General features: G+C 49.9%; 4 protein-coding genes across 12 annotated transcripts in view; 2 read left to right on the plus strand and 2 right to left on the minus strand.

The window, feature by feature from the left end:
* The window catches only part of Nsd1 (nuclear receptor binding SET domain protein 1), a 106,833-nt gene extending 97,329 nt beyond the window's left edge, over window positions 1–9,504 (plus strand). For 7 of the 8 annotated variants that reach the window (XM_029468505.1, XM_021180996.2, XM_029468506.1 and 4 more), the window contains 2 exons: window positions 1,514–1,718; window positions 3,305–9,504. In XM_029468505.1, coding sequence (XP_029324365.1) covers window positions 1,514–1,718; window positions 3,305–4,914 — 1,815 coding nt within the window. In that variant the 3' untranslated portion in view covers window positions 4,915–9,504. Of the gene's footprint in view, window positions 1–1,513; window positions 1,719–3,131; window positions 3,170–3,304 lie in introns of all 8 variants that reach the window. The other variant, XM_029468508.1, reaches the window with a different exon arrangement.
* A 1,676-nt stretch (window positions 9,505–11,180) lies between these two features.
* On the minus strand, window positions 11,181–13,277 carry Rab24 (RAB24, member RAS oncogene family). 2 transcript variants are annotated; one of them, XM_029468510.1, is made up of 8 exons: window positions 12,857–13,277; window positions 12,709–12,777; window positions 12,422–12,500; window positions 12,247–12,314; window positions 12,065–12,164; window positions 11,827–11,877; window positions 11,636–11,698; window positions 11,181–11,560 (listed from the first exon to the last, which is right to left on the minus strand). In XM_029468510.1, the coding sequence occupies exons 1-8, from the start codon at window positions 12,971–12,973 to the stop codon at window positions 11,310–11,312; spliced, it is 798 nt and encodes a 265-aa protein (XP_029324370.1). In that variant the 5' UTR covers window positions 12,974–13,277; the 3' UTR covers window positions 11,181–11,309. The 2 variants fall into 2 exon arrangements, with proteins under 2 accessions (XP_029324370.1, XP_021035780.1); XM_021180121.2 differs by having other exon boundaries at window positions 11,189–11,541; window positions 12,857–13,274.
* Window positions 13,278–13,343: 66 nt separating this feature from the next.
* Prelid1 (PRELI domain containing 1) lies at window positions 13,344–16,767 on the plus strand. The gene is made up of 5 exons (XM_021180119.2): window positions 13,344–13,611; window positions 14,184–14,409; window positions 15,816–15,929; window positions 16,013–16,091; window positions 16,326–16,767. The coding sequence occupies exons 1-5, from the start codon at window positions 13,520–13,522 to the stop codon at window positions 16,466–16,468; spliced, it is 654 nt and encodes a 217-aa protein (XP_021035778.1). The 5' UTR covers window positions 13,344–13,519; the 3' UTR covers window positions 16,469–16,767.
* Window positions 16,768–16,978: 211 nt separating this feature from the next.
* Window positions 16,979–20,835, minus strand: Mxd3 (MAX dimerization protein 3). The gene is made up of 6 exons (XM_021180120.1): window positions 20,706–20,835; window positions 20,377–20,482; window positions 19,826–19,855; window positions 19,582–19,696; window positions 17,505–17,694; window positions 16,979–17,400 (listed from the first exon to the last, which is right to left on the minus strand). Exons 1-6 carry the CDS (start codon window positions 20,773–20,775, stop codon window positions 17,285–17,287), a joined length of 627 nt encoding a protein of 208 aa, XP_021035779.1. The 5' UTR covers window positions 20,776–20,835; the 3' UTR covers window positions 16,979–17,284.
* Between the last annotated feature and the right edge of the window lie 6,941 nt (window positions 20,836–27,776).

Consider the following 27,776-nt stretch of genomic DNA (forward strand, 5'->3'; position numbering starts at 1 on the left):
AAAAAAAAAAAAAAAAAAGAAGTTGAAATCATTGTATCCCATCAGAGTAGTAGGGGTTTTTAATGAACCTTGTTGCTGGCTAGACAAAGGCCTTATGGGAAGTTGCAGACATTAATCTAATTTGACCCCACTTGTCTTGTTGAAAACCAAAAGTGTGAAATAATCTTGTGCTTTTCTAATGAAGTGTTTAGTGAAGGTTTGTTGAATAAACTGATAACCATGCATGTCTACACAGAAATCTGTAGTTATATACACACCAGAGGTTATTTAACACTAATGAAAAGAAGTGTTTTTCTATTGTTTCATTCCAGTTTAAAGACTATTATACAAAAGTGTTAAGTAAGTGGATGTGGTATTCATACAACCCTAGCACTGGAGAGGTTGAGGCAGGCTGAAGTGAAATTTTAAGGCCAGTCTGGATTGTATACAAGATCTTATCTCAAAAAATAGCAAAATAATAAAAGCCAGAAATGTGGCTTAGTAGGAAAGGGAATTGCTGCCAAGCCTGGTGGACCTGCATTTTGTCTCCAAAGACCTAAAGATGAAAATAGGGAACAAAGTCTTTCAAGTTATCCTGACCTTCACACACATGCACACACACCATGGTACATTTGTGCCCATATACAGACACTTGTACACAATAAGTAGATGGGATTTTTTTTTTTTTTTAAAGATAAAAGCTGGGCATTGTCATGCATACCTTTAATCCTAGCTAGCACTTGAGAGTGAGAGGCAGGTGGTTCTCTTTGAGTTCAAGGGCAACCTGGTCAGCATAGCAAATACCTGGGAAGCCAGGGCTACATAAAAGAGAACCTGTCTCAAAAAACAAAAGGAAATTTTTTTGATCAAAGAAACAAGAATAGAGCCTTCCGAAGCCGGGCGTGGTGGCGCACGCCTTTAATCCCAGCACTCGGGAGGCAGAGGCAGGCGGATTTCTGAGTTCGAGGCCAGCCTGGTCTACAAAGNGNGNGCCAGGACAGCCAGGGCTACACAGAGAAACCCTGTCTCGAAAAACCAAAAAAAAAAAAAAAGAATAGAGCCTTCCAAAGCTGACAGTTTGAACAGTACAAGAAAGTGAATATAGCATTATGTATTTAAAATTTTTATTCTATAACATGTATATGTGTGTTTATGCAACACTTGCTGCAACAGAGGCTGCAACATCACGTGTTTATGAATGTTGGTGAAACGGGTTAGCAGAGGGTATCTGGTCTCCTGGAATTGGAGTTACAGACAGTTGTGAGCTGCTGTATGGGTTTTCCACATCACAGCTGGGTCATCTGAAAGAGCAGCAGGTGCTTTTAGCTGCTGAATGATCTCTTCAGCCCTATTAATGCTGACATGAATTGGGCATCCGATGTGTCATTGTGTCTTCCTGCCTTTTTATCTTTATAGCAGTCTCTTGAGTATTGTCTTATTCCAGACAAAGAGACTCGGGTTGATAGGATGGTTAATCTATTTAAAGTTACATACCTGAGCTCAGGGTGTTGACTATTCAATATCTGACCTCCAGAATCAACCCATTGTCACAGAAGAAAAGTCAAGGAAATTCAAGAGGAAGCCACATGGGAAGCGCAGGAGCCAGGGCGAAGTCACCAAGGAAAGAGAGGATGAGTGTTTCAGCTGTGGGGATGCTGGTCAGCTCGTCTCCTGCAAGAAGCCAGGCTGCCCTAAAGTCTACCATGCAGACTGTCTGAATCTGACCAAGCGACCAGCAGGTTGGTGCTTCAGTCCATTCAGAGCACTCCTCCTCTATCAGGGTTTTCAGAATCTGATGCCTGCCACTTGTGTCACTCAGATAGCACATGCTGTGTGTAAGCACGTGCCACATTGAGAGCTCTGCTCCATATTCTTATTTGGCAGTGAGTGAAAACAAAGGCCTAAAATCCCAGCTTATATAGAAACAGAAACTTTTATTTCCATTTACCTTATTTTTCCTTCCCAGCAACCATAAAGATTTGTTTTCTGTTCTATGTATGTCTGTTCATGGGGCAGTTCAAGTGAAGCTTGGGTAAATGACTTGTTGAGAATAGTTCAAAGAGCTACCCTGAAAAACAGTGAGGCATCTTAGAGAATTCAGGTTGCAAGAGTCTCCTACCTTCAATGTAGACTTTTTCTTTGTGGATGAAGTAATTGTGTCAGTTTAACACCAGACAAAGCTGCTCAGGCAAATGAGATACCCAGGACTTTGTGTCTTCTGGACAGTGACTTGGATCTTAGGATTTTAGCTATTTGGACATGCTAGCTGTTGTGAAAGACCAAGAACAGATGTGTGTGTGTGGCTCTTTTAGAGGGAGGTTATTATACATTATACTAATGCCTGCTTCTAAAATGTACAGCGAGCTTTAGCGTAGAAGTCAGGAGAGTGTGTTTATGAGTTGGTTTTCTTTTGGTTTGTATAATCTGACGTCGTGATATAACAGAAAGCCAAGTAAGATGTGGGCAAGGCCATTACACTGAAATGTCAGAACCAGGAAAGAGAAATAGGGATTCGCTTAGAGTGTCTCCTGGCACAGGATGTGACTGGCATAGTTCTGATGAGTTCCATCAGTGAAGTCTAGTGTATTCATTTGGAGATGGGAACATTTACATGCTGTTGTTCATGGGGACTAGATGCAAGGTTACGTTAGTTCTAGGGTTTCCCTCTCGTTCTACATGGACAATGCAGATAAAGTTCTGTGCTGGTTTCAAGACTTAAAATTCAGCAAAGGTGAGTCAGCTTCCCTTATTATTTTTGCATCTGTATATATTCTATTTCTGTTTAAGACAAAATAAGTATGTTAAAAGGCTGGAATGTTCCTCTTTGAGTTAACTATTTAAAAGCTGTCAAGAGCTCGGTATGATCATACACTGAGAAATGTAGGTGCAGACAACCCTGGCTCCATGGTGAGTCCCTGTCTCAAATAACACAAACAAACTAAATTTTAAAAAGCTCTTCTAGGACAAATAGAATTTGCAAACAAATGTGGAAATATTGATAATTGTTTCATCTTTAGAGGAACGTTGGGGTTTGTTTGGTTTTCTACTGTACAGCCCTTCTTGCTAGAAATAGTCTCTTGCTTGTGTTTAGTTGATAACTTAGTTACTCAACCTTGATTCTTTGCTGTTATTTTATATATTGTTTTGTGCAGAAGAGGAAGCTGAAATTCTGGGGAAGGAGTAACGGCAGGTGAGTGGCAACAACTCTGAAGAACGTGGCAGTGTGAAGGAGGCTTTGCAGCCACTGCTGTGCACCAGTCTCAGAGCCATGGCTCATCTTCCATGCATCTATTTTCCCTAAGCTTTTCTTCACTCTTGTTTTCAGGGAAGTGGGAGTGTCCTTGGCACCAGTGTGACGTGTGTGGGAAGGAAGCAGCCTCCTTCTGTGAGATGTGTCCCAGCTCCTTTTGCAAGCAACATCGAGAAGGGATGCTTTTCATTTCCAAGCTCGATGGGCGTCTGTCTTGTACTGAACATGATCCCTGTGGGCCCAACCCTCTGGAACCCGGGGAGATCCGTGAGTATGTGCCTCCCACAGCGACGAGTCCTCCAAGCCCCGGCACTCAGCCAAAAGAGCAGTCATCAGAGATGGCTACTCAGGGGCCCAAGAAATCTGATCAGCCACCTACTGATGCTACCCAGATGCTGCCACTCTCCAAAAAAGCCCTGACAGGGACTTGTCAGAGGCCACTGCTCCCTGAAAGACCTCCTGAGAGAACTGACTCTAGTTCCCACCTTTTAGATAGGATCAGAGACCTTGCTGGGTCAGGGACCAAATCCCAGTCCTTGGTATCCAGCCAGAGACAACAGGACAGGCCACCTGCTAAAGAAGGACCAAGACCTCAGCCACCTGACAGAGCCTCTCCAATGACCAGGCCAAGCTCATCACCTTCGGTCAGCTCCCTGCCACTGGAAAGACCTCTAAGAATGACTGACTCCAGGCTGGATAAATCCATAGGTGCTGCCAGCCCAAAGTCCCAGGCAGTGGAGAAAACTCCAGCCTCCACTGGCCTGAGACTTTCATCACCAGACAGGCTGCTAACTACTAACAGTCCCAAACCCCAGATTTCTGACAGGCCCCCAGACAAGTCCCATGCCTCTTTGACCCAGAGACTTCCACCTCCTGAGAAAGTGCTATCAGCTGTGGTCCAGTCTCTGGTAGCTAAAGAGAAAGCCCTGAGGCCTGTGGACCAGAACACCCAATCAAAGCACAGACCTGCTGTGGTGATGGATCTCATAGACCTAACACCTCGCCAGAAGGAGCGGGCTGCTTCTCCTCAGGAAGTCACCCCACAGGCTGATGAGAAGACAGCAATGCTGGAGTCAAGCTCATGGCCGTCCAGCAAAGGTCTGGGGCATATGTCACGAGCTGCAGAGAAGAGCAGCGTGTCAGAGTCCCTCCAGCCCGCTGGAAAAGTAGCAGCTCCTTCAGAACACCCTTGGCAAGCGGTTAAATCGCTCACCCATGCCAGATTTCTTTCTCCGCCTTCAGCCAAGGCTTTTTTATATGAATCAGCAACTCAAGCCTCAGGAAGAACCCCTGTGGGAGCTGAGCAGACTCCAGGACCTCCTAGCCCAGCACCAGGCCTGGTTAAACAGGTGAAACAGCTATCTAGAGGACTCACTGCCAAGAGTGGGCAGTCTTTCAGGTCTCTTGGGAAGATCTCAGCTTCCCTCCCCAATGAAGAAAAGAAGTTGACAACCACAGAACAGAGTCCCTGGGGCTTGGGAAAAGCCTCACCAGGGGCAGGGCTTTGGCCTATAGTTGCTGGACAAACACTAGCCCAGGCTTGCTGGTCTGCTGGGGGCACACAAACTTTGACACAAACTTGCTGGTCTCTTGGAAGAGGGCAAGACCCCAAACCAGAAAATGCAATTCAAGCTCTTAACCAGGCTCCTTCTAGTCGCAAATGTGCAGATTCAGAAAAGAAATAATACAGTAAATGTCACATAACTAGACAAGCTGTCCCCAGGGTACCATTTGGGGAGGGAAATCTTCATTTCTTTTTCCTTCTTGAAAACAAACGTATTCCCAACACTTCCACTGTTCTTCTTTCCTTATATCTCGACACTCAGAACTCTTGTGACATTAGCCCATGGGGACTTGTGGTTGTGAACCATGTATGGGAAGTCACCGGGCCCCAGTCAAGGAGACAGACAGACTTGAGTCTCTTTGCCCTAACTTTTACATATGGTCAACTTAAAATAAAAGTCCACTCTGGAATCAAGCATGGAATTCAATTCCACTGGTCAACTTGGAAAGTGTAGGGGCTCTCAAGGCTATTTCCCTAGCCGAACCGTGTCCCATTGAGAACCCTGTAAACCCTTTTGGAGAACCTGGTGTTCATTCACATCACTGGCAGTTTCCTGAATATTGATATGTGCAAGGGCAGGGGCCCAGTCATTATTGTGAGACAGAATTACATAAGGCTCGATCCCAATGAGCCTAACTTGCCTACTTGGGTCCCCAGATTTCAAGGACCTTTGACCAGGGAACAACAAAGTACTTGTAGGCCATGGGTTTCCAGTTCTGTTTTCAAGTGGTTTGTTAATGTTTGGGGGTTTTTTGTTTTTGTTTTTTTGTTTTTTGTTTGGGGGGGGGGTGTTTTTTGTTTTGTGGCCCAGAGTGTGGTTATATAGAACATACATCTCCTGGTTGGAACATGCATGCATGTATGTGCATGTGTGTGCCCACAAAGCTCTTCTGTAAATGGAAGGGTACTACATCAAGGCCAAGGTGAGCTGTTGGCTGGGGCAGCTGCTGCAGTCTCTGTGTTCTTGTTTGAAGATTTGTCCTTGGAGGAGCATCTAGTTAGAGGAAGATATTCTCTGAGAATGTAGTGTCCCAGAAGTGGACAAGGGCGATTGGCAAGCTTACCTTTCTTTTCTACCAATAATCCTCTCACAAGAACCCCCATCCTCATTTCCTCAAACACTCAGGTGCTTTCAGATTTCAGTCTCGGGCAGTGGACATAGGGAATTTATGGCAAGCTCCGAGCAAGACACACCACCTTCAAGGTGAGTGTCAGATTCCAAGGAAATTCTTTCCTGATCTTGTGACCTCCTACCTGAGGGGAGGAGAGAATTCCTACCTGAAAAGAGAAGACCCTCTCCACTTCCCTGCAAATGACTGCTCTCTGTAACAGAGACCACATGCCTGGTAACTTAGCTCAGTGGCAAGCCAAAACCCTTCCCCAAGACTGGAGAGACGTGATGTTTGGAGCAATGTCCGATCTAAGCAATGACTCCTCATAACTGCTGATTATCTGTTACTGCTGCCTGAGCTGGGGCCCAAGGGCTGGGAATCTGTTGGTGCTACCTTGCCCTACCATTTCCCCAGCTCACAAACTGCCAACAGGAAGTGCTGTTTGGCTAGTTGTACCACACCCACCTGCCCTTTGTTCTCAGATCATGTGTTTGTTTACCTGTCAGCTTTGCCAACTCAGCATCTTTAGCAAACAGCATCTTTTGGCCTTTCTGACTCAGTTACAGATTTTACACCCTCAACAGGAGTCTGTATATTCCCCAGTTTCCTTCTCCCTAAGTTCCTGTTGAGGTTAGCTTCCATCTCTTCTCGAGGAAAGAACAGTGGTATATTAGCATTTGCGCTTTATATAAAAATTGAAAGTAGGATCTGCTTTTATTTCCCAAAGCCTGTCTCTGGAATTGAGACCCTTGAACTCAGGCAGAGGGATGAGGCTGGGGCAGGGCTGCCCCAAGTTTGGGGGCCTAATCCCTGCACTTCCCTGAAACCTCAGAATCTCCCCTCTGAATACACCTGCCTAGTTCTCTCCCCTTTAATCCTCTCTTCCCACATCGTGAGTGAAAAAGCTCTTTTGTTGAAAAGGAAGAGAAAAAGCGTCTTATTTTCTTTTTAAAAAATTTTAAACCATGAAGAAAATATTTTTAAAGAAATTGACCCAGGACTATATTCACTGTATTACCTATTTATCATGTGTGAGAGTGTAAGTATATCCCTGCAGCTAGTAGACGCCTCCCTCCTTTCCTTCCCTCCCTCCCTCCCTCCCTCATTTCTTAGGCTGTGTGAATAGGTTTGCTTGGTGCCAGTCCTGTGCCCTTTGCTCTCCTGTCATCTGTAGTTGTGATCAGAAAAAGATACCTGCACTGCACTGTCAGAATCTCCTTTCACTATGTTGTGTGTTCGATTACCGTAGCTGTTTCATGAAATAAACTGTGAAGTGGGGGGTGGGGGGTGCAGACTATGTAAAAATTTTAAGTGAAGAAGTTTGGCCTTGACCTAGCTTCTCTACATTAGGTTGAGTAGGTAATTGGCTTTGACCGTTGTCTAGAAGTGTCTCACAGGACAGGAGGGAGTGAGGTGGGGGCACAATTGGCCACTTGTCTTTTGTTTTGATACTTCCATTCACCACCATTCTTTTGGAGCCTTCCTTCCAGACCTGCTGGGAGAACATCTGCGCTGTGTACTTGGTCTGGAGGGGAGGGATTGGGGGATGCAGGGGAAGATCAGTCCTTCTGTCCTTTGTTGCCACTTAGAGACTCGGTGGAACCTCACTGACAGCATCCTAAGGATAGTGTTAGAACTGGGCACTGGTTACTATACCTTAGTAACACAAGTATTGGGGTGGAGCACCTTGCAGTTCCTCCTGGACTGCTTTTGGATCCTGTAATAACCTTTTCTTCAAGGGTGTGAATTGGCAGCAGAGAAATAGGTGGTTATTTTGGCTTTGGCTGAGTGCTTAAATTTTGGATGACCAGAGAGTCTGCACATGAGACAGCTCCCAGGAAGTAGTTTCCAGGGACGAGCCAAAGGCAGAAATGTTCACAGGTAATAACTAATACTTCTTGTTCAGTTGTAGGGGAGGGAATAGAAGGGACTTGTTGCAATTTTGCATTCAAGACTTAATTTTTCTTCCTGCTGGAGCCAACCCATTTTAATAGATGGTAAGCCATCATTTACCACCACCACACCCCCAAAGTATTGTTAAATGTCTGCTTCCCTAAAATTACTGAGTTTGAGATTATTTAAGTGACTATGTCAGGCTTTTATCTTTTTTTCTTTTCTTTTTTTTTTTTTTTTTTTAACCAATAATGCATCTTTGGTACTTATTCTCTACCCCACACTACAGTCTGGGCTTGAAGTACAGTGGTGAGCCTTTGTGGCCCTGCACTGTGAGTTCCCGAACGCTGGACACTGGTCGTGTTCCAGTGTTGTTCCAGAACTGACAGGAAGGATGTCTACGTTGTCCATTCAGGGCACTCAGGAGAGCATTCAATTTGATGTACACACACGCCCTCCAAGTCGAGGTACTGTCATCCCCTTGGAGTTTGTCATTGGATGAGAAGAGGCCCATTGTTCTCAAACCTCCTAGACCACAGGGCAGGAGTGGCCGCAGGAATTTACTGCTGTTAAAATGGAGCTATTCATGTTCATTATCCCAAGTCATTTAGACCTAGGTAGCCACTGCAGGAGCTTTGATTGGCTGTGACCAGTTCACTCTCAGTTGAGCTTCCTAGGTCAGTACAGAAGTTGTTATAGTGTAAATTGAAATAAAATAATTGCTTTGTACACAATACAATGTAATGATGGTGCTAATCTCATGGTATAAATAAGCACTGCCAAGGGTTGAGGGAGTGGTGACAGGAGAAACCCGGGTTCCTGTTGCAAAGATAGTTTATATAGGTTCCTTTCAGCTCTAAGAGGAGGGAAGCAGGCAGAGTCAGTAATGCCTGCCAACCCAACCCTGGAGTGCTTCAGTCCAGTCCAGAGGAGGAAGAGATCCTGTGTCCAGATGATGACACTGAGTTTCTTAGGGCTAGTATCGCCTTGACCATAGCTTTTATCTATCCTGCCCAGGAAAGGTCAGAAGAGAACTGTGGACGTGGGGTAGCCATTACCTTCTGCTTCTCTACCTCCTCCCTTCTCATGGCAGCATCTCAATTGCTTATGAAGAATAAGGGCAGTGTTTCTTAAGAATTTTGGAAGAGCTTTGTTAGACAACAACAACCTCAGAAGAGATGTTTCCTGACCAGTATAAGCAAAACGCATTAAACTCTTTTGTGGTTCTTCCCCTATAACAGCCTTCCTGTGACTTTAAGAACATAAGTCTACGAGAGGCCCTAGGAGTTGCTCCTGGGAGCTTAGTGCACCTTGGCAGAAGCAGACAGGGAGCAGAGCAGAAACTGAGGTGTTGGCATTGTTTCTAGGTTGGGCAGAGCAGGTGGTCTCCAGGTTGTGGTGGTGCCACCGTGTGTATGTAGGTGAGTGTGGAGGCTGGGTGAGTACAGCATCTAGGAGCTCATGGGAAAGCAGCTTTCTAGGTCTCGGCAAAGAAAACTGACTAGAAAGCTATCTATATTTTTTAAACGGGAAAAGGGTTCAACGAAGGTCCGTCACTGTGTTCTCTCGCCCCCAACCGGTTGCCAGCTGGAAGTGAACCTAGTGAAAAAGAGGGGAACCCTATGCTAGGAGTCCCCATAAACATGTACTGTAATTCTTTGTATATAGAAAAAATTACTGTAAAGTAAAGTTTAACTTTACTCTTATGGCCCTTGCTCTGTGTTTTTATTGTCTCTGGGGAAACATTGCATAACAAGACAGAGGGCTGACTGGTTTAGAATAAGAGGAGACAGCCTGGATCCTCCAAGCACTGGGACTCCTCCCAGGTGCACTGGTTGTGCCTAAATATCCATCCTTTATCTCTCTACTGATCGTGGCTGGTGTTAGTTTCAGTGGCTTCACAGCAATCCTCTACCACTCAGGGTATTTTGAGGAATTATTTTAGAGAAATGAAACCAGCACTTTTGAGTTCTATTTTTGAATTAAAGTTTCACTGTACAGTTCAGGCTAACTTCAAACTAGTCTTCCTCCTGTAGCAGCTTCAAAGGCTAGTTTGAAGACTCAGGCTTAGGAGGGAAAGCAGAGACAAAGATAGAACCCTAGTTGAGCCCACATCCTCACCAATAACTGGAAAGGGTTGTAATACACTTCCTCTTGCTTAAACAGAAAATATTAGCCCTTTTTACATAAGCACATAGCTTTTCAGTGTTTCTGATCCTGAATAAGTTAGCAGTTGCCTTATTTTTCTTATTCTTTAATTAGTTTTTTTAGGGGTGGGCTGTTACTATGTAGCTGTGGTGACCTGCAAATCAAAAGCCTACCTGCCTCTGCCTCCAGGGTGCTAGAATTAAAGGCACAGGCCACCATTCCATCTTTTTATTTTTTGGTTTCTCTGTATAGCCTTGGCTGTCCTGGAACTCACTCTGTAGACCAGGCTGGCCTTTAACTCAGAAATCCACCTGCCTCTGCCTCCCAAGTGCTTACTGGGATTAAAGGCGTGAGCCACCACTGCCCAGCCACCATTCCATTTTAAAGCCCTTTTTTGTTTTATTTTTCACAATAGTTTTCACTGTGTAGCCCTGGCTGAACTGGGTATCAGTCTGTAGACCATGCTGGCCTTGAACTTGGAGATCTGCTGCCTCTGCCTCCAGAGTGCAATAAGTAAAGGTTTGGCAGCTTCAAGGCCTTTTTCTAAGTTAGTAACTAAATTGGATGTATAAGACCTTTTTGAGTTACAGAAAGATGGAGTTGCCTCTTGCTGAATACATTATAGGGTTTCCCTGGGAAGCTTAGGACTGAGTCACAGCCCTGAGCACAGGTTCAGACATGACACAACAGGTAGAGCTGGCCAAACCAACTCGTCTTGAGGTTGGTGTACCCAAGCCTTTCGTCTCTGGGCACAGCTGAGGTGCTTTCCTTCGTCTTCTCCTGAACTTTGTACTTTTCCATCTCAGCCTCAGCGTATCTTCACCCCCACAAAAGAAAAAAAGTGATATAGTATGCCTAGTATTTGCTCTACACTCAGACATGTAAGCACTAATAAAAAGGCCATAAGAGGGCTGGTGAGATGGCTCAGTGGGTAAGAGCACCCGACTGCTCTTCCGAAGGTCTGGAGTTCAAATCCCAGCAACCACATGGTGGCTCACAACCATCTGTAATGAGATCTGACTCCCTTTTCTGGAGTGTCTGAGGACAGCTACAGTGTACTTACATATAATAAATAAATCTTTAAAAAAAAAAAAGGCCATAATAAAAAGAGCCCATTGTTTACCCATTGTTTCAGTGATAACCTTAGGAAACTGTTACTTAGTTTCCAGATGGGAAGTCTTCATATAAGTGAGGCCCATTGGCCCCAGGAACAACTAGGTGTCTTGACACCCAGTGCACACAGCAAGGAAATGCATCAATTTTATTTACAGTTCAGAAGCTACTTAAATAGTCTGGACAGAAGTTCTGGCCAGGACAGAAGCCCGGGATTCAAATCATCCCTTATCCCTCCTCATGCCCACAATCAGCCCAATACTGCCTCCGTTCCATGGGCCAGCACAGGCAGGTGCCACCTCTGCTGTGAGAGGCACCTGGAATAGCTCAGACGCTTGACCATTCCAGCCCAGACAAGAGTCAGGTCCAGCCTCTCTGGGAATTCATCTAATTCCACTGGGCCAGATGAGTCGTGACTCAGTGATGACAACAGCTGTAGAAGTAAGGGTTTGCCTTCTGGCTCAAATCCACACCTTTGTCCTCTGTCAACGAGAGAGGTGACTGCTCAGCACTACTTTTATGTCGGGGCATCAAGTAGGTCACCAAGAAGGCTGGGGACCATGAGGAAGTACACACCTGTCATCACCTGGAAAGCAGCCACACTGACGTAATCCTCTGCCACTTTCTGGAAGAGTTCATCTGGCAAGCAAAGAATCAGTGAGGGCCTGAGACCAGCAGCCCTGGGTATCCCAGTGGCCCAGCCCTCTGAACCTTTCTGCTCTACTGTCCTGCCTGTTCCTGCTGACAGGACCCAAGACAACACTCACCCACACTTTGGCCTGTCTTGCTGGATGTTTCAAAGAGCTGGGCTTTGATATCTGCAAAGAGAAGTGACTGTCTTCACACCTGGGGAGCACCCCTAAATGTAGCTAACAATTCTCCTAAACCACACAGGTTCAAGAAGGCCAGAAAGCAAGCAAGACTGTCATTCCCATCTTTGAAATACACTCAAGCAGATAGTACCCGCCCCCAAGCCCCCATCCTCAAAGACTTAAAAACAGCTACTATCAGCATAGTCCTGAACATCGTGGAAGTCTACACGACGGCGCCGCCTGTCTTCCTCCAGCAGGTCACTCTTAGTGCCACACAGGTAGATTTGACAGCCCTGTAGCAGAAGACAAGGCTGAGATTATCTCCACAGACCAATACAGTCTCTATCCCTACTCTTGTGAGATCTGGCCACCTACCTCTTCTAAACTGCGCAGCTCCTTAACCCAGAACTTGGCTCTCTCAAAGCTGCTGCTGTCTGTGAGGTCTTGGTAAGGGTAAGACAAGAGAGACATAAAGATCAGCGGCTTCCCTCTGATGCTGGCCTGTAACCTAACCCTTACTACTTGAACACGCCAGAATCCAACCCCTTACCATAACAGACAATTGCAGCTTTAGCACCCCGGTAATAGATTCTGCTCATGGCTTCGTAGCGCTCGGAACCTGCTGTGTCCTGAGGGGTGAAAGGAGTTAATAAGCTCCTTCACAAGACTACAAAATAGGCCCCATCTTCTAGACAAGCCCCCTCCTTTTTTTAGACGAGTAAATGGGTGTGAGGAAGGAAAAACGACCTCTATGAGGCTCCAGTTGGCTGGTTTAAGAGGCAAGACATTAAATTCGAGAGACAGGTTTGCACAAGACTCTGTTCTCAAGGGACTTACCCAAATACCCAGAGTCACCGTCCGGTCTCCAACGCACATCACCTTGGCCACGAAAGCAGCCCCGATGGTCTACAACCAGGGAAGAGATAAGTGTCGAATACCGGCCGGTCCCCTTCCTCCCATGCCTGCTCCGCAGGGGGGCACTCACGTTCTGATAGGGCCCCACCAAGAAGCGGTCGTGCACGTATCGTTCCACCAGGCTCGTCTTGCCCACGTATTCCTTGCCCAGCATAACCACCTTGACGTCCACGCGCTGCCCGCTCATGCTCCCTGGGCCGCCTCACCCACTTCAGGGTCCGCGCGGCCCAGGCAGAGCCCAAGCCTCAGACCCCAACCCCAAGGGCCTCGCACCTCGCAGGCCCCTGGCGCCTCGGCCCGGGGCGCTCCGTCCCTTGCAGAGCCGCGGCGCGGGGACGCGCACAGCTCCCTCCACCGCGCCGCAGAGCCCTGCGGTGCTCACCCGCGCGACCGCCGCTGCGCCCGAAGCTCCGCTGCGCCGGGGTTACCGACCGAATCTGAGGTCCTCGTAGCTAACTCCAAACAGCACCGCTGGGACTGGACGCCAAGAGGCGGGACGCCCGGTCACGTGACGCGGGCGCCGGAAGTAGCCGATCCTATGCGTCCCGCGCCGGAAGCGTCGTGCAGTCCTATAACCCCTGATGGCGGTGGTAGGGATCTGGGCGCGGCGCCGCGGTGATTGAGCTGCGAGCCTGGCGGGCGGGCGCCTAGCCACGTTCCCCCCACCCCACCCCCACCCCCGGGCTCTTCACCCTGATGCTGCACGGGTGCTGAGCCCGCCCGGGTCGGGACGATGGTGAAGTATTTCCTGGGCCAGAGCGTGCTCCGAAGTTCCTGGGACCAAGTGTTCGCTGCCTTCTGGCAACGGTACCCGAATCCCTATAGGTACGTGGCGTTGGGTAGAGCGAGTCGCCTTCCTCTGGAGATCGGACCTTAGGCTGTCCTTCAATAGTGGAGCTGTGAAAGACCGGACAGAGGGTCCGATGTGGGCGATCTGCAGAACTGTGGCCACAGTTATAGCACAAAATCCTTATAGGATTAGAATCAGGCCAAGCCTCCAAGGTCTTCGAAGAAGATTGTCTAGATTGTGATTTATATTGGGCTCTAGATTTCTATTTTGCGGTCCAAAGGTGGTGAAACAGGAAGAGGTGGCAGTACGGGAGTTGAGCGGTATTTCGGGGCCAGAAATCCTGAGGATGGCTTACTTACCTGCTGCTGGCGCTCTCTAGTGGTATAATTCTTGAGATTTTGCTCGCTTTGGAGAGCCACAGAATCCATGTTGGGTGGAGGAGGGAGTTGGAATTTGCCCGGGGATAGGTTCTGTGTACTCTAATTCTGAACCCGGGCACAGATCACTCCGTAAGATTGCAGGCAGCCATGACCTGGAGGCGCTAAATAGGAACCAGTAGACATGTTGTCAAGAGCAGGCTCCTGAGAATCATCGTTAATTCTTGCAGCAAACATGTCTTAACCGAAGACATAGTGCACCGGGAGGTGACCCCCGACCAGAAGCTACTGTCCCGGAGACTCCTGACCAAGACCAACAGGATGCCACGTTGGGCAGAGCGACTGTTTCCTGCCAACGTTGCTCACTCCGTGTACATCCTGGAGGACTCTATTGTGGACCCCCAGAATCAGACCATGACCACCTTCACCTGGAACATCAACCATGCCCGGCTGATGGTGAGACTTCCTTTGGTCCCTCAAAATAGTTGCCCTTCAGATTTCAGGCAAGAGAGTTGTGGGAACTTCTGTGGCCAGAGGCAGGCCTAAAATACCAATGAGCTGCATCTCTAAGAGTTCTGCCCTTAGATTGGTCTACCCTTTCGATTGGTCAGATTCTCTGGGACTGTCCCTTGGCTCTCAGATGGTGGGGATAGACACCCCTTTTCTTTTTTCTCTCTTTTTTTTTTTTTTTTTTTTTCGAGACAGGGTTTCTCTGTGCAGCTCTAGCTGTCCTGGAACTCACTTTGTAGACCAGGCTGGCCTCGAACTCAGAAATCCACCTGCCTGCCTCCCAAGTGCTGGGATTAAAGGTGTGCACCACCAACCACTGCCTGGCTGACACCCCTTTTCAAAGCTTGTTACAGGTGCTGTGCCCAGAGCAGTCAGTTGGTGACATGCATGCGTGCATACATATCGGGGTGGGCTTTCAGAAATGATGCTGATCGAGAAAGGGAGGCTGTGGCTTTCATGTGGGAGTCGCATGAAGGTGGAGATAACTGGGGTGTGCCTCGGTTTGAGCATGAGATTTGAGGAAGTGCATTATATGGATCTTGGATCCTTCGGAAGGCTTGAAAACCCATGTTTGGGAATGTTCATACAGTGTGAATAACCTTCAAGCTTCTAGATGATTCTTTCTCAGCTTCTGTAAGCCTGAGAGGTGGAAATTGTGCGTTTCAAAAAAAAAAAAAAAAAAAAACTTTATAAAGATGTGCCACTCACAATCCGTGAGTAAGGCACCTTTTCCTGCCCAGCACTGTCTGAAGTCACCTCAGCTGAGAGCTCTGCTTGGTAGATATCACAGTGACGAGTTTGTGACTACTTCACATTCTTCAGGAGGCTGCTGTGCCCTTTGTTAATGAAAGCTGTCATTATTTTTGGAGTGTGTGTGTGCGCGCGCGCACGTGCAGTACCAGGAAGTTCAAAGAGGAGAGGGTAGAAGGCAGACGAGAAACACTGCTCACATCTAGATCCAGAGGCCCCAAGATCGGGTTGGAATAGCAGCTGATCCCAAGAAACTGTTCTACTTGAAAGGGTCAATAGAGAGGTGACGGAGGCAGAGCAGCCTCCCTCTGGATACAATAACGGGAAGAACTTTGTCATTGCTTCCCCTTGTGAAGGAGGCAGGGACGGTAGCAAGGTAGAGACAGGGTATGAGCGTGCAAGTGAGCAGAGCACAGGGTAGAGACAGGGTATGAGCGTGCAAGTGAGCAGAGCACAGGGTAGAGACAGGGNCAGAGCACAGGGTAGAGACAGGGTATGAGCGTGCAAGTGAGCAGAGCACAGGGTAGAGACAGGGTATGAGCGTGCAAGTGAGCAGAGCACAGGGTGCTCCTTTGAGGTGCTCAGCCCAACTTCCCTCGAAGGTGGTGGAGGAACGATGCGTTTACTGTGTGAACTCTGACAATAGCGGCTGGACCGAAATCCGTCGGGAAGCCTGGGTCTCCTCTAGCTTATTTGGCGTCTCCAGAGCTGTCCAGGTAAGAGGCTTCGCGGTGGGGCAGGGCGGGGCTCGGCTCTGGGTCATTGAGCAACTCTCCCATCCTTCTCCCTCTCCTGCCAGGAATTTGGTCTTGCCCGGTTCAAAAGCAATGTGACCAAGACAATGAAGGGCTTTGAATACATCCTGGCCAAGCTACAAGGTGAGGGCCCTGGACACTGTGTCAGGACTTGGAGAAACCCTCACTCCCAGTAGCCGGAGTGGTCCTTGACCAATGAGACTCCTAAGTGAGCCTATGAAGGATGGGTGGGAGGGTCAAGAAACAGGACACCAACTCCATTCCTAAGAACTCATCAATAATGGCTGCTGTGGTTGACCAGGGCTTGGGTGGGTCTTTCAGGCATTGTCTGAAGCCAGACCCTGTCGTTTGCCACAGGTGAGGCCCCTTCCAAAACCCTTGTTGAGACAGCCAAAGAGGCCAAAGAGAAAGCAAAGGAGACCGCACTGGCAGCTACAGAGAAGGCCAAGGACCTGGCCAACAAGGCCGCCACCAAGCAGCAGCAGCGGCAGCTCGTTTAACTCGCTTCTTCTCCCTCTCCCCAGTGTACGTGATTATTAAAGAGCAACCTGCAGCCCTCTCTGCTGTCTGGGGTGGTGGGTCAGGGCCCTGTCCTGGTCAGCATCTGCACCACACCCAGCTCTGTCTGCCGGGCAGAGGGGTGCAGTGACTTGCCCAAGGTCACTGCTTGCGCAGGTGATAGACTGTACGCTCCAAGAGGGCAGGGCTCCTTGTTTTATTCTCTGCTGTGTCCCAAGTACCCTGAACAATATTTAGCACATAACAGGCACTCAATAAACACATGATTTGATTAGCCCCAGTTCTGGAGTCAGATAGCTTTGGTTTGAATCAGGAGCTCAGGCACGTCACAGCACTCTGCCTCAGCATCAGGACCACAGAGCATCCTCCACGCTGTCAGATGTGCACTGCCTTTCACAAGACCCTGTTTGCCAGCTACTGACCTTATTTCTCTCTTCCAGTTGTGGCTGGGACTTCCTCCATCTCATTGGGACAAAACCATGGACAGGAACTTACAAAAGAGGATTTTAATGAAAATACTGTGCAGTATATACGGGAAGAGGCCTGGGGCTTTGCCCAGGAACAAGAAGTTTTGAGGCTTCCTGTCCCTGTGGGGAGCAGCAAAGCAGGGCCAAGTGCTACATGAAATTCCCTGGGGGACAGGGAGGGTGGCCCAGGCTCAAGCTGTGCAGCGGAGTCCGGAGTCTGCTCCCACACTGTGGCTTTATAGTCTCTTCAACATGTGGCTCTAAGCCAACTTGTGTGGGGGCCACTGACTGTCAGGCTCAGTCCAAGGAGAGTACAGGCCGCAGTGGGCATCATAGCCAGGCGCAGGTGCTGTATGAGTAGCTGTGCTCCCGCCCAGTGCTGAAGCTCTGTAGGAGCTCTGTCTCAGTCCCAAACACCAGGCTCTCCACGTCCACCTCCAGATCCTCTGCAAGGAGAAGCCAGTCTGGCTCAGCCATCCACTCCCTCCAGCCAGCCATGCTCCCCACTGGCCCCGCCCCAGCCTCACCCCTCCCAGGGCGCTCACCACACCTTGGTCTGAGTCCGAGCGCTCAGAGGACAGGCCTGAAGAGTCCAAGCTGTCTGCCCTCAGCCGGTCCCGGTCCCACTCCCTAGCTCCCGGCAGCCCCTGGAGCCGCTCCAGCTGCTGCTGCAGGCTCTGCTGTTTGCTGCGAAGCTTCTCCTTGAGCCGCCGGGCTTGCTGCTCCTGCTCCTCCAGCTTCTGCAGAACCCACGGGAGCAGGGATTGGGGTCAGGCAGCCACGGGGCCCCACCCAGGGTGGCTTTATGACCTTCAGAGGCTACCACCTCCTGCCCTTCAATATACAAAGAACTGTCTAGATGAGTACAGACCATAGGGTACCCCCATCTCAAGTGTCTTTAGGGCCTAGTCACATAGTACAATGGAGAATATAATGTCAGTACAAACTTGGGGACTGTAGCATCCTGACAAGCAAAACTGAAGGATGTGGCCACACCTAGGTTTCCATCCACTGCTACCTGTGGTCAGACCCAGCACTGTCTAGTGGTCTCTTCCATTTCTTTCGTTTTTTTGGTTTTTTGAGACAGGGTTTCTCTGTGTAGCCCTGGCTGTCCTGGAACTCACTCTGTAGACCAGGCTGGCCTCGAACTCAGAAATTCGCCTGCCTCTGCCTCCCAAGTGCTGGGCTTAAAGGCGTGCGCCACCACTGCCCGGCCTCTTTCCGTTTCTTTACACTTGATTGTTGGACTATAGACTCACTGGGCTGAAGCCTGCTTGCAGATACTCAACAAGAAAGAAACAGCAGCTGGAGATGCAGCTCGGGGGTAAGGTGTGCCTAGCACGTGCAAGGCCCTAGGTTTGATCTTTAACCCGTACAAATGATTTAAACCAAGGGGAGAATAAGCCAGAACACTCAGCACACGGTACAAAGGTGCATGCCCTCACCTAGACTAAACTACAAGACTGGATACCATCAAGGCAGAGGGACCCCCGGAAGCTTGCATAGTCCATCTTTGTCTCTGGTAGGCCAGGAGAGAAGCTTTTACAAGCTGTCACGGGACCACTTGGAGCCCAGAAAAGCAAGGCTGCATTAGGGATGCTTGAGTTTCACAGGAAGCAGGAAGTGAGGCTGTGTCCTGTCAGGGATCCCAGCTAGAGCTGGCCTCAGTACATGCAGAGCAGCAGGCAGCCTGGTGGAAGGACCACTCAGGAGATGCTGCCCAAGGAAAGGGCTAATGCCCAGGTGCCAGCCAGCCAGCCCCTCTGGGTAGCACGCTCATCTACCTGAAAATGAGGTCAGACAAGCTCATGGGAGAAATGTAAGCCTACGTGAGAACCAGGACACTTGGAGGTGAAGGCAGGCATGTATGTGACAGTGCAAATATGTGCTGAATAGCAACGGCACTGACTACCCGGGCCCTTGAATAGAACCTAACAGAGCCGTGTATGGTAAACTCTGATAAACAGGACAGGCATTGATTGATTCTGCCCCTAGTCTGCTCTCAGAGGTGTGTGTGTGTGTGTGTGCATGCGCACGCGCTCTCAGTCTGTTTCCTTCCATCACATGGGCCCAGAAAGCAGGAAACATCCTCTTCTGTTGCCAAGGCAGCTTCTAACACGCCCACATGGTTGGCACAGCCTAGGCCTTGGTGTCTGCATACCCACTCCTGTCCACCAGGGGGCCTGCAATTCTACCCGAGCAGCAGCAAGGCCAAGTCCAACCAGCTAGTTAGTTCACTGTCCTTTGCCTCCAGGCTTCCCCCGACTCAACAACACCAGCAGAACCCAAACCAGAAAGCCCTGAGGAGTAAGTCAGGAGGAGAGGCTAGGAACCAGCAGGGCTTAACACAGTATTTTCACCAGCCGGATACTCCCTGCTGAACCCAACAGGAAACAGACTCATCCAAGGTCTCACAGCTAGGACTTAAGTAATACTACCCACAACAAAAGGAACATTTACAAGGCCTCAGAACAGCCCTGCTGTCTGCTTCTCTTCCTTTACATGGATTCGGGAACAAAACGGGATTGTCTCAAGTCCCACAGAATGGAGGCAGCCCTGCACCCAGGCCATCCACACCACAAGACCACACTGTCTCCCAAGCAGAGAGACAAGAGACAGCTCCTCACCTGGATATGCACCCTGGCCCGGCGCAGCAGGCTCAGTGTAGTGTATCGGGTACAGTCAACTCCCAGGGGCATCTGCTGCCTCAGTTGCTCTAAGCACCGCTTCAGCTGGGCTCTCCTGCAAGGGAAGGAGTCTGGAGGGCAGTACCAGCCCCACCTCCCTAGCCAGAGGGATGGCAAGGGAGGAAAGGTCTGAGAGAGATGGGTCTTGAGACCGGGAACTTTTGAGAGCCAGGTTGGGACTCACCTGCGCTTCTCCAGCTCGTTGTGCACAGACCTGCAAATGCCAAGGGGATGAAGTGAGGGTACTGTGCAAATCCTCAACCCCAGGCTATTGTGCAGCTCAGACCTCACTACAGATAGCTGTGCCAAGGAAGCCTTTCGTGAGGGCCTGGGCTCCTTTAGGACACCACACCCCAGTGACTAAAGGAATCAGATACACACACCAAAAAATACAGGACACTTGCCCAGGTACTTGCGGGGTCTCCCCCCTGATAGCCAGGCAAGACAGGCTCCCTGGACAGATGTGACACTTGATCAAAAAATAAGCCTGTCAGAGAAATCAGTGGAGGGAAAACTATTTTAAAGAAACAGAATATGCAAAAGAACAGAAAAGCAGAAGCCTGTAGTGGAGACAGTTCAGGAGTGTGAATGACCTGTGTGATGTGTATGTGTGTGTAGAAAAGGCGGATGGAGCAGGGTACCTGGGCCAGAAGAACAAACAAGGAAGTGAGAAGAGAGTTAGATGGCACAGCTAAGGACCAGCATCCCTCCCTACACTGCCCCATCCCTGCTCACCGCCCACTGTTCAGCGCGCCAGGAGCTTGCAGGGGTGGCTTCCTCCTCCTGCAGACAGCCCTGGGGCTGTGGTGTGGACACAGGGACGCATAACCGTGCTCTGCCTCTGCCAGAGAGAGAACACAGCAACACAGCCCGTCAGCTGGAGCCCCTGGCACGGCGTAGTCAAGGAAAGGCTTTTGGCGCCAGGACCCTTTCCCCAGTCACTCCCTGCCCGGCTGCCTGCGAACTCCAATAGATGTGCGGGCGGCAGCGCGCCAGCAGCCCTCCAGCCTTGCTCCCTCCAGGTTGGGAGCCAAATTCAGCCCGCGCGCGGGGTCTGTCCTCACCTCTCTCGCGCCTCTCCAGGAACTCCGCTGCCTGCAGCAGGACCTGGATGTTGCTAGCCACGGGTTCCATGTCGGCGACAGCCGACGATGAGCGGGCTAGGGATGCTGGCCCTGTCAGCCGCCCTACCACTTTTGTTTCAATGTAACTGACACGGTGCCACAAGCACAGGGCCCGCCCCGCCCCCGGTCGCCCCGCCCTGGCTCCTCCCCCTCCCCGCCCATGGGAACCGCGTCCGCCCCGCCCTGCCCAGCCCATCCCGCCTCTTCCCGCCCAGGCTGAACTGGGCTGCCGCTCTGCGCTCTAGGGAAGAACCCTCCGCCGGGCCAGGCAGCCTGGACACGGGGCGCTGCAAGCTGCCCCACTCCTGCGACAGGCAATCGCGCGGGTCCTAGCAGGCGCCGGCCTGGGCTGCACGTGCGCGCGGGACCCGGCCACATCCTCGGGGCGGGCCGCGAGCCTCGGAGATTGGGTTGGTTGGCGCGCGGCCCCGCCTTCTCCCGCCGCGGGGGCCCCGACTCGGGCGGGAAAAGCTGCCGGTTTCAAATTTGAAAACCCGGACGAGGAGGGCGGGGGCGAGCTGCGAGACACGGCGATGCGCACGCGCCTGTGTTGGGGGCGCGGACGCAGGACACGGTACGGGCCGCCCCGCATCTGCCCTTCATTGGTCTTCGAATGGGAATCCCTCCTAGCTCTCCGGTCCTTCGCAGGGAGGTTAATGTCGTCGTGAAAACGTCGGCTGTTGATCGCTTCCCAAGCCAGGGCAGGAAACACACCGTCTCACCCTGGGTCCTGGAGCTTCTCAGCGGCCGCTGCTAGGTGTGAGGGCAACTTGCGTACCGTGAGACAGCGTTGCGGTGGTGGAGCTAATGCCAGCAAGCAGGCATCGGTCTCTCATTAGGGCCATTGCAACCAGACAGCCCCTGGGGAGCGGGGTGGCATCTAGAACAAGGCTCTGCTAGCCATCCGGTGGAGGCTCCTGGAGGAGCACCACTAGGGGTAGCCATACCTATGAGTCAGGAATGATGGGGCATTCTGAGAGTCAAGTGGACCAGAGAGGGGGCACTATGAACAAATGGCCTTAGGTAAACACAGTCACGTGCCAATCAGGCCCCTTCGGAAGAGGCTGCCTTCCCAAGGGAAATCACCATTTTTTTTTTTTAAATCCAAGAGTTGCGGCTACTGTGTAACAGTTTGTAGACTGAAACAAAGGCCCGGTGGCTATGGAGAGAGACACCGGAAGGTCTGCCCAGCTCCCGTCAGCAGTCAGGCTCTTGTGAGTTCCCCTTGGAAGAGAAGGAGGAGCGAATTGACACAGGATCTCATGTGCAACAATCTAGCTTCAAACTTGCTATCTAACCCATGATGACGACCTCCTGATACTCCTTCCAGTTCCCAAATGCCCGGGTTTCACGCAAGCACCGTGTAGCCAGTGAGTACATAAGCTTACTTCTCTAAGACAGCATGCATAGTGCAGGCACAGACATCATACATCTGCTACCCAGGAGACTGGCCTCAGAACAGGACGGAGACAAAAGGTTCTCCAAGGAAAGCTCCAGCAGAGGGAAGGCAGGCACTGAGGAGGCCACATCATCCCAGAAACGTCATCCTAGGAGCTATAGGTAACAGCCTGGCTGAAGGGCGTTGTTAGAAGTCAGCCTGGCCTCAGACCTCCCATGAATATGGATCAGGCAGGAGTTACACTTCCTAGGGGGAAAGGCAAGGTGTGGCGATGAAGCTCCAGCAAGTACCAGGCCCAACAGATGCTCCAGTGACCTAAAAGAGCCTCTGTTCCTAGATCCCCTGGGTCCTGTGATGTCTGGGGATCCACTTCCCCGTCAGCCATAGTCACTGGAGTGGGCTGTCTTTTTGTTGGTTGGTTGGTTGGTTGAAGTTGGGGGCTGATTTGGGGGTTTTGGTTGGTTGGTTGGTTTTGGGTTTTTTTTTTGTTTTGTTTTGTTTTTCGAGACAGGGTTTCTCTGTGTAGCCCTGGCTGTCCTGAAACTCACTCTGTAGACCAGGCTGGCCTCGAACTCAGAGGCGGATGCCTGCCTCTGCCTCCCAAGTGCTGGGCTTAAAGGCGTGCGCCACCACTGCCAGGCTGGAGTGGGCTGTCTTACCTTGTCACAATTTGTCAGATACTAATGTCCAAATAGATTTGTGCCTTGGATCCCCAAGGCCTTCCATCTCCTGCTACAGATTGCTCAGGGTATAGTCCTGATGTCTCCCTGTCCCCAGGACCCTGCAGTCCTCTTTGCAGATGTGGGGACCTAACTAAGACGCTGGACTCCTTCAGTGAGTTCCCCCTTACTGCAGTAGAACTGATGCCTGGTACAACCTGCAGTGGCTCCAACAGCCCTTGGGTTCAAGCTGGAGCTGGGCAGTGCCCCTCCTCTCGTAGCACACAGATCCTGCCCTCCCCCACTCCCTGCCTATACCAGATGCACTCAAATGCCACATCCTCCAGCAAAGCCCCAGGCCTCTCTCCTCCTTTGCACTGTCTAAAAACACCAATGGTCCTTTGTCTCTTGAGGTCACCTCTTCGACCAGATTGTGGCCCAGTAGCAGAGGCACACAGGACTGAGAAAAGCATCCGTGCTGGGGGGACAGGAGCACCCAGCTTGAGGCTACCTGGGAATGTCACCCCAGCCTGTCAGGATAGCACAGGACAGTGGCACTTCCTGCAGCTTTTAACTGTGCCTCTTTCAAGTAGACTTTGATTGTTAATTTTGAGTATTTTGCCTCCATGTATGTCTGTGTACCATGTGTGTGCCGGATGCCCTGGAGGCCAGAAGAGTGAGTCAGAATCCCTGGAACTGGAGATACAGGTGGTTGTGGGTCGCTGTGGTTGCTGGGACTCTAACCTAGATTAGATTCTGAAAGAGCATCTAGTTGCTCCATTTCCCTAGCCTGATGCAGTGATTTTGTTTTTTATAAAGATTTATTCATTATATGTAAGTACACTGTAGCTATCTCTAGACACTCCAGAAAAGGGCATCAGATCTTGTTACAGATGGTTGTGAGCCACCATGTGGTTGCTGGGATTTGAACTCAGGACCTTTGGAAGAGCAATGGTGCTCTTAACTGCTGAACCATCTCTCCAGTCCGATTTTGTTTTTTTAATTTATATGAGTACATTGTAGCTGTCTTTCAACACCCAAGAAGAGGGTGTCTGATCTCGTTATAGATAGTTTCGAGCCACCATGTGGTTGTGTGAGACCCCAACTTAAAGTGTTTCTCCCTGGAAGGTAAAGCCCCTGGACATTCCCCAAGCTTGTTTTCCCTGATCTCTAAAAATACAGCCAGAAAGAAGCTCTTTGTCCTCTATAGCCAGCAAAAAGCCTTTTTGTTTCTATACTTTACAACCAGAGATGCCTGCCTTCCTGTGCTGAGGACACCAAGGAGATAAAAATTCAGAAAGAACTCACTCCCCACTCCTGCCTTGTAAATTTCACCAAGGACACTGGGAAGAGAAGAACTCTCCCCAACTCCTCCCAACTCTTCCCAACTCCTCCCAACTCTCCTCCCAATTCCTCAGCTAGCAGTTAAAAGCCCCCTACTGTCACCGCTTGGGGTCAAACTCCCCTGCCCTGCATGGCAGAGGGACTTCATCCTCAGCTAGCTGATAATAAAACCTCTTGCAGTTTGCATCAGGTGTGGTTTTCTCTCGGGTCACTGAGGTTCTGGCCAGCTCATCCCCGGACTTGAGTAGAGGCCCAGCTTCGGGAGTCTTACAGATGCTGGGACTTGAACTCAGGACCTCTGGAAGAGTAGTCAGTGATCTTAACCGCTGAGCCATCTCTCCAGCCTGGAAAACCATCTTTTAAATGATGACCTCAGGAAATACACATCTTTGGATTATCACCATCTACCTTGGATAAGCCACAGTGTGTGTGTGTGTGTGTGTGTGTGTGTGATTAGTAAATAATGCTTCCATTTGCTCCCTGACAGCCTTTCTTCCCCGTGATGTTATACTTTATTTCTACATGTTTCACTTCCTAACTCACATTATTTTAGACTTTGTGTGTGTGCACTCACGTGTACATGTGCTGGGAATTGAACCTGGGATCTCACATGTTCTTAGAAGTGAGCTGACCCACGGAGTTACACCAATAGCTTTACATATGGAGAAGAAATGTTTCCTGAAGCTGGGGATGGAACTTCATGGTAGAGTCTAGGATGTGTGGGGCCAGAAGTTCCATTTGCAAAACAAGAGCCAAGACTTACCTATTTCATCCACATTTCCCTGCTCCTTCATCCCTTCCTGTCTGACACCACGGCCCCTCCGCCTTGGATGGTCTCCTTTAATGCCTCCATCAGATTGGCCTGGGCTGTGTAAGAAGGTAGCTGAGCAAACCATGGAGAGCAACCCAGTAAGCAATGTTCCTCCATGGTCCTGCCCTGTCTTCTCTCAGTGAAGGATGGTCACTGTAAGGTGAAATAAATCGCTTCACATCCCCCAAGTTGCCTTTTGTCAGAATGTTTTACCACGGCAACAGGAAAGCAAACTAGGCCAATGCTATAGTGTGTGACGTAGGGGGACCCAACACCCTCAAACAGACATGTTTGCAGGCAAAAACACCAATGCACATAAAATAAAAATAAGTTATTTTTGTAAAACAGGCAAGGTGGTGGTGGCAAAGCCTTCGATTCCGGAGCTCAGAGGACGGTCTCTGTGAGTTCCAGGACAGCCAGGGCTACACTGAGAAACCCTGCCTCAAAAAACAACAAAAAAAAAGGTGTGTGTACACCCAGGCATGTAGATGCCACAGCCACCTCTGGAGATCAAAGGGCAACTTTTTTTGTTTGTTTGTTTTTTTGTTGTTTTTGTTTTTCGAGACAGGGTTTCTCTGTATAGCCCTGGCTGTCCTGGAACTCACTTTGTAGACCAGGCTGGCCTCGAACTCAGAAATCCGCCTGCCTCTGCCTCCCGAGTGCTGGGATTAAAGGCGTGCGCCACCACGCCCGGCAAAGGACAACTTTTAGGATGCCATCCCTCCTCCCCACATGGGCACTGTGTGAAAATGGGCCTCCTGAGACATAGCCTTCTTGTGCCAGGGAAACATTTTGAGGATCAACACTAAGAAGGCACGGAGGTGGATAAACAGGACCAACAGCAGAAAGGGGAGAACTCAGGGGTGCTCTCAAACACCTGTCTGCCTTGCAGACTGCCTGCTTCCTTCCATCCCAAAGGGTAAAGATACTTTAGGCTCAGTCTTCAGTTGTCTGTGCCTGCAGGTCAGGGAAGGGTTCAGTCTCACACACACACACCTGTCCGTCCATCGGTCGTCTCTCTCCCCCCCACCCCACCCCCCGCTGACCAGCACAGTTACATTTCTTGCGGCCTCTCATTTGGAACTCCACTCAAGGTCATATCTCTGGCCAAAAATCGTGCAGAAGAACCCAGAAGTGGCGAAGTGGCCCTGACATACCCTACACACTGGAGGTCCCTCTTGCTCAACAGTGCCCACCACAAACCCCCACCCCCGCCCCGAGTCATCCCCTGTCGCCACTGAGTAAGAAGAATAGGGAGCTGTGCTCTTGGAGAACCAGAGCTTTAATGTCTTCTGGCTGTGCTGAAGTTACCAGGCAGTCCAAGCTAGAGACAAGCAAACTGGACCCCCCCCCCAGGACCATTCATCTTCCTGGGGAGGAAGAGTGGCAGAGGCAGACACTGCAGACACCTACCTGGAAAGCTGCGAGGGGAAGGTCATTCTGCTCTAGAGCTTCCAAAATTGGTAAGAGACAATTTGGGTTTCTTTTAAAAACACAGAATGGAGCTGGGCGGTGGTGGCACACACCTTTAATCCCAGCACTCAGGAGGCAGAGGCAGGTGGATTTCTGAGTTCAAGGCCAGCCTGGTCTACAGAGTTCCAGGACAGCAAGGGCTATACAAAGAAACCCTGTCTCAAAAAACAAACAAACAAACAAACAAACCCAAAAACTACAGAATGGGCTGGAGAGATGGCTCAGGTGTTAAGAGCACTGGCTGCTCACCCCATGGTGACTCCCAACCATCTAGAATGTGATCTGGTGTCCTCTTCTGGCATGCAGGTGTACACGCAGATAGAGTACTCATATACGTTAAATAAATAAATCTCTAAAAAATATATAAATTTTTTAAAAACCCAGAGAAAGGGCTGGTGAGATGGCTCAGTGGGTAAGAGCACCCGACTGCTCTTCCGAAGGTCCAGAGTTCAAATCCCAGCAACCACATGGTGGCTCACAACCATCTGTAACGAGATCTGGCACTCTCTTCTGGAGTGTCTGAAGACAGCTACAGGGTACTTACATATAATAAATAAATAAATCTAAAAAAAAAAAAAAACCCAGAGAAANAATATGTTTTCATTTTAATCCCAGGTGTGGGACGTGGGGCTGCTTCATTTTGTCCACAGCAGCTGACTATGATTTGCCTCGTGCTCTAGCAGGGCTGTGATTTTACCAGCTGCAGATAGTTTCTGCGATTTTGTGATGTTTGGAATCCTGGGGAGTTTTCAGAGGGTAGATACATGCTAGGGTTCCTGGCAAGTTTTCAGATACATGCTAGGGTTCCTGAGAGGGGCCTGGTGGTTGGTCACTGGTTGCTGTTGGTCACTGTCTGTTAAGTAGTTGTGAACAAAGAAGAAACTAGCTCTCCTGAAGGCAGAGCTCAAACTTGCAAGGAACTGAATGCTCCTAAACAGCAGGATGTATTTAACAATGACATCGCTCCTTTCCCCTCTATATTTCTCTCTTTCCTGTCTAGTGTTAGGGGGTTGAAAGGGAGGAAGAAAGAAGAACCCACAAAGTAGGAAACACTAGCTGTAGTCCTCACCCTGCGGCCAGCTTGATCTGTGTGTAGCCAAGTGTGGGCGCCTGGAGGTTGGGTTGTGTGGGAAGGGGAGACTCGCTCAGCTTTTGTAACTGTTTTCCTTGAGCTGTTCTAGAATGTACGCAAAGCCTCAAGTCTGGGGGTTTTCCGGTAAAAGTGACTCCTAGTTTGCTTTGAGGCAGGGCCTGCCTGACGTTCAAGACGGTGGGGTGGGGCTGTGTGAGAATGCCCCCGGAGGCTCATGTGTTTGAACCCTTGG

Source organism: Mus caroli, chromosome 13 (genome assembly GCF_900094665.2).
Source record: "Mus caroli chromosome 13, CAROLI_EIJ_v1.1, whole genome shotgun sequence".
Lineage (NCBI taxonomy): Eukaryota > Metazoa > Chordata > Mammalia > Rodentia > Muridae > Mus > Mus caroli.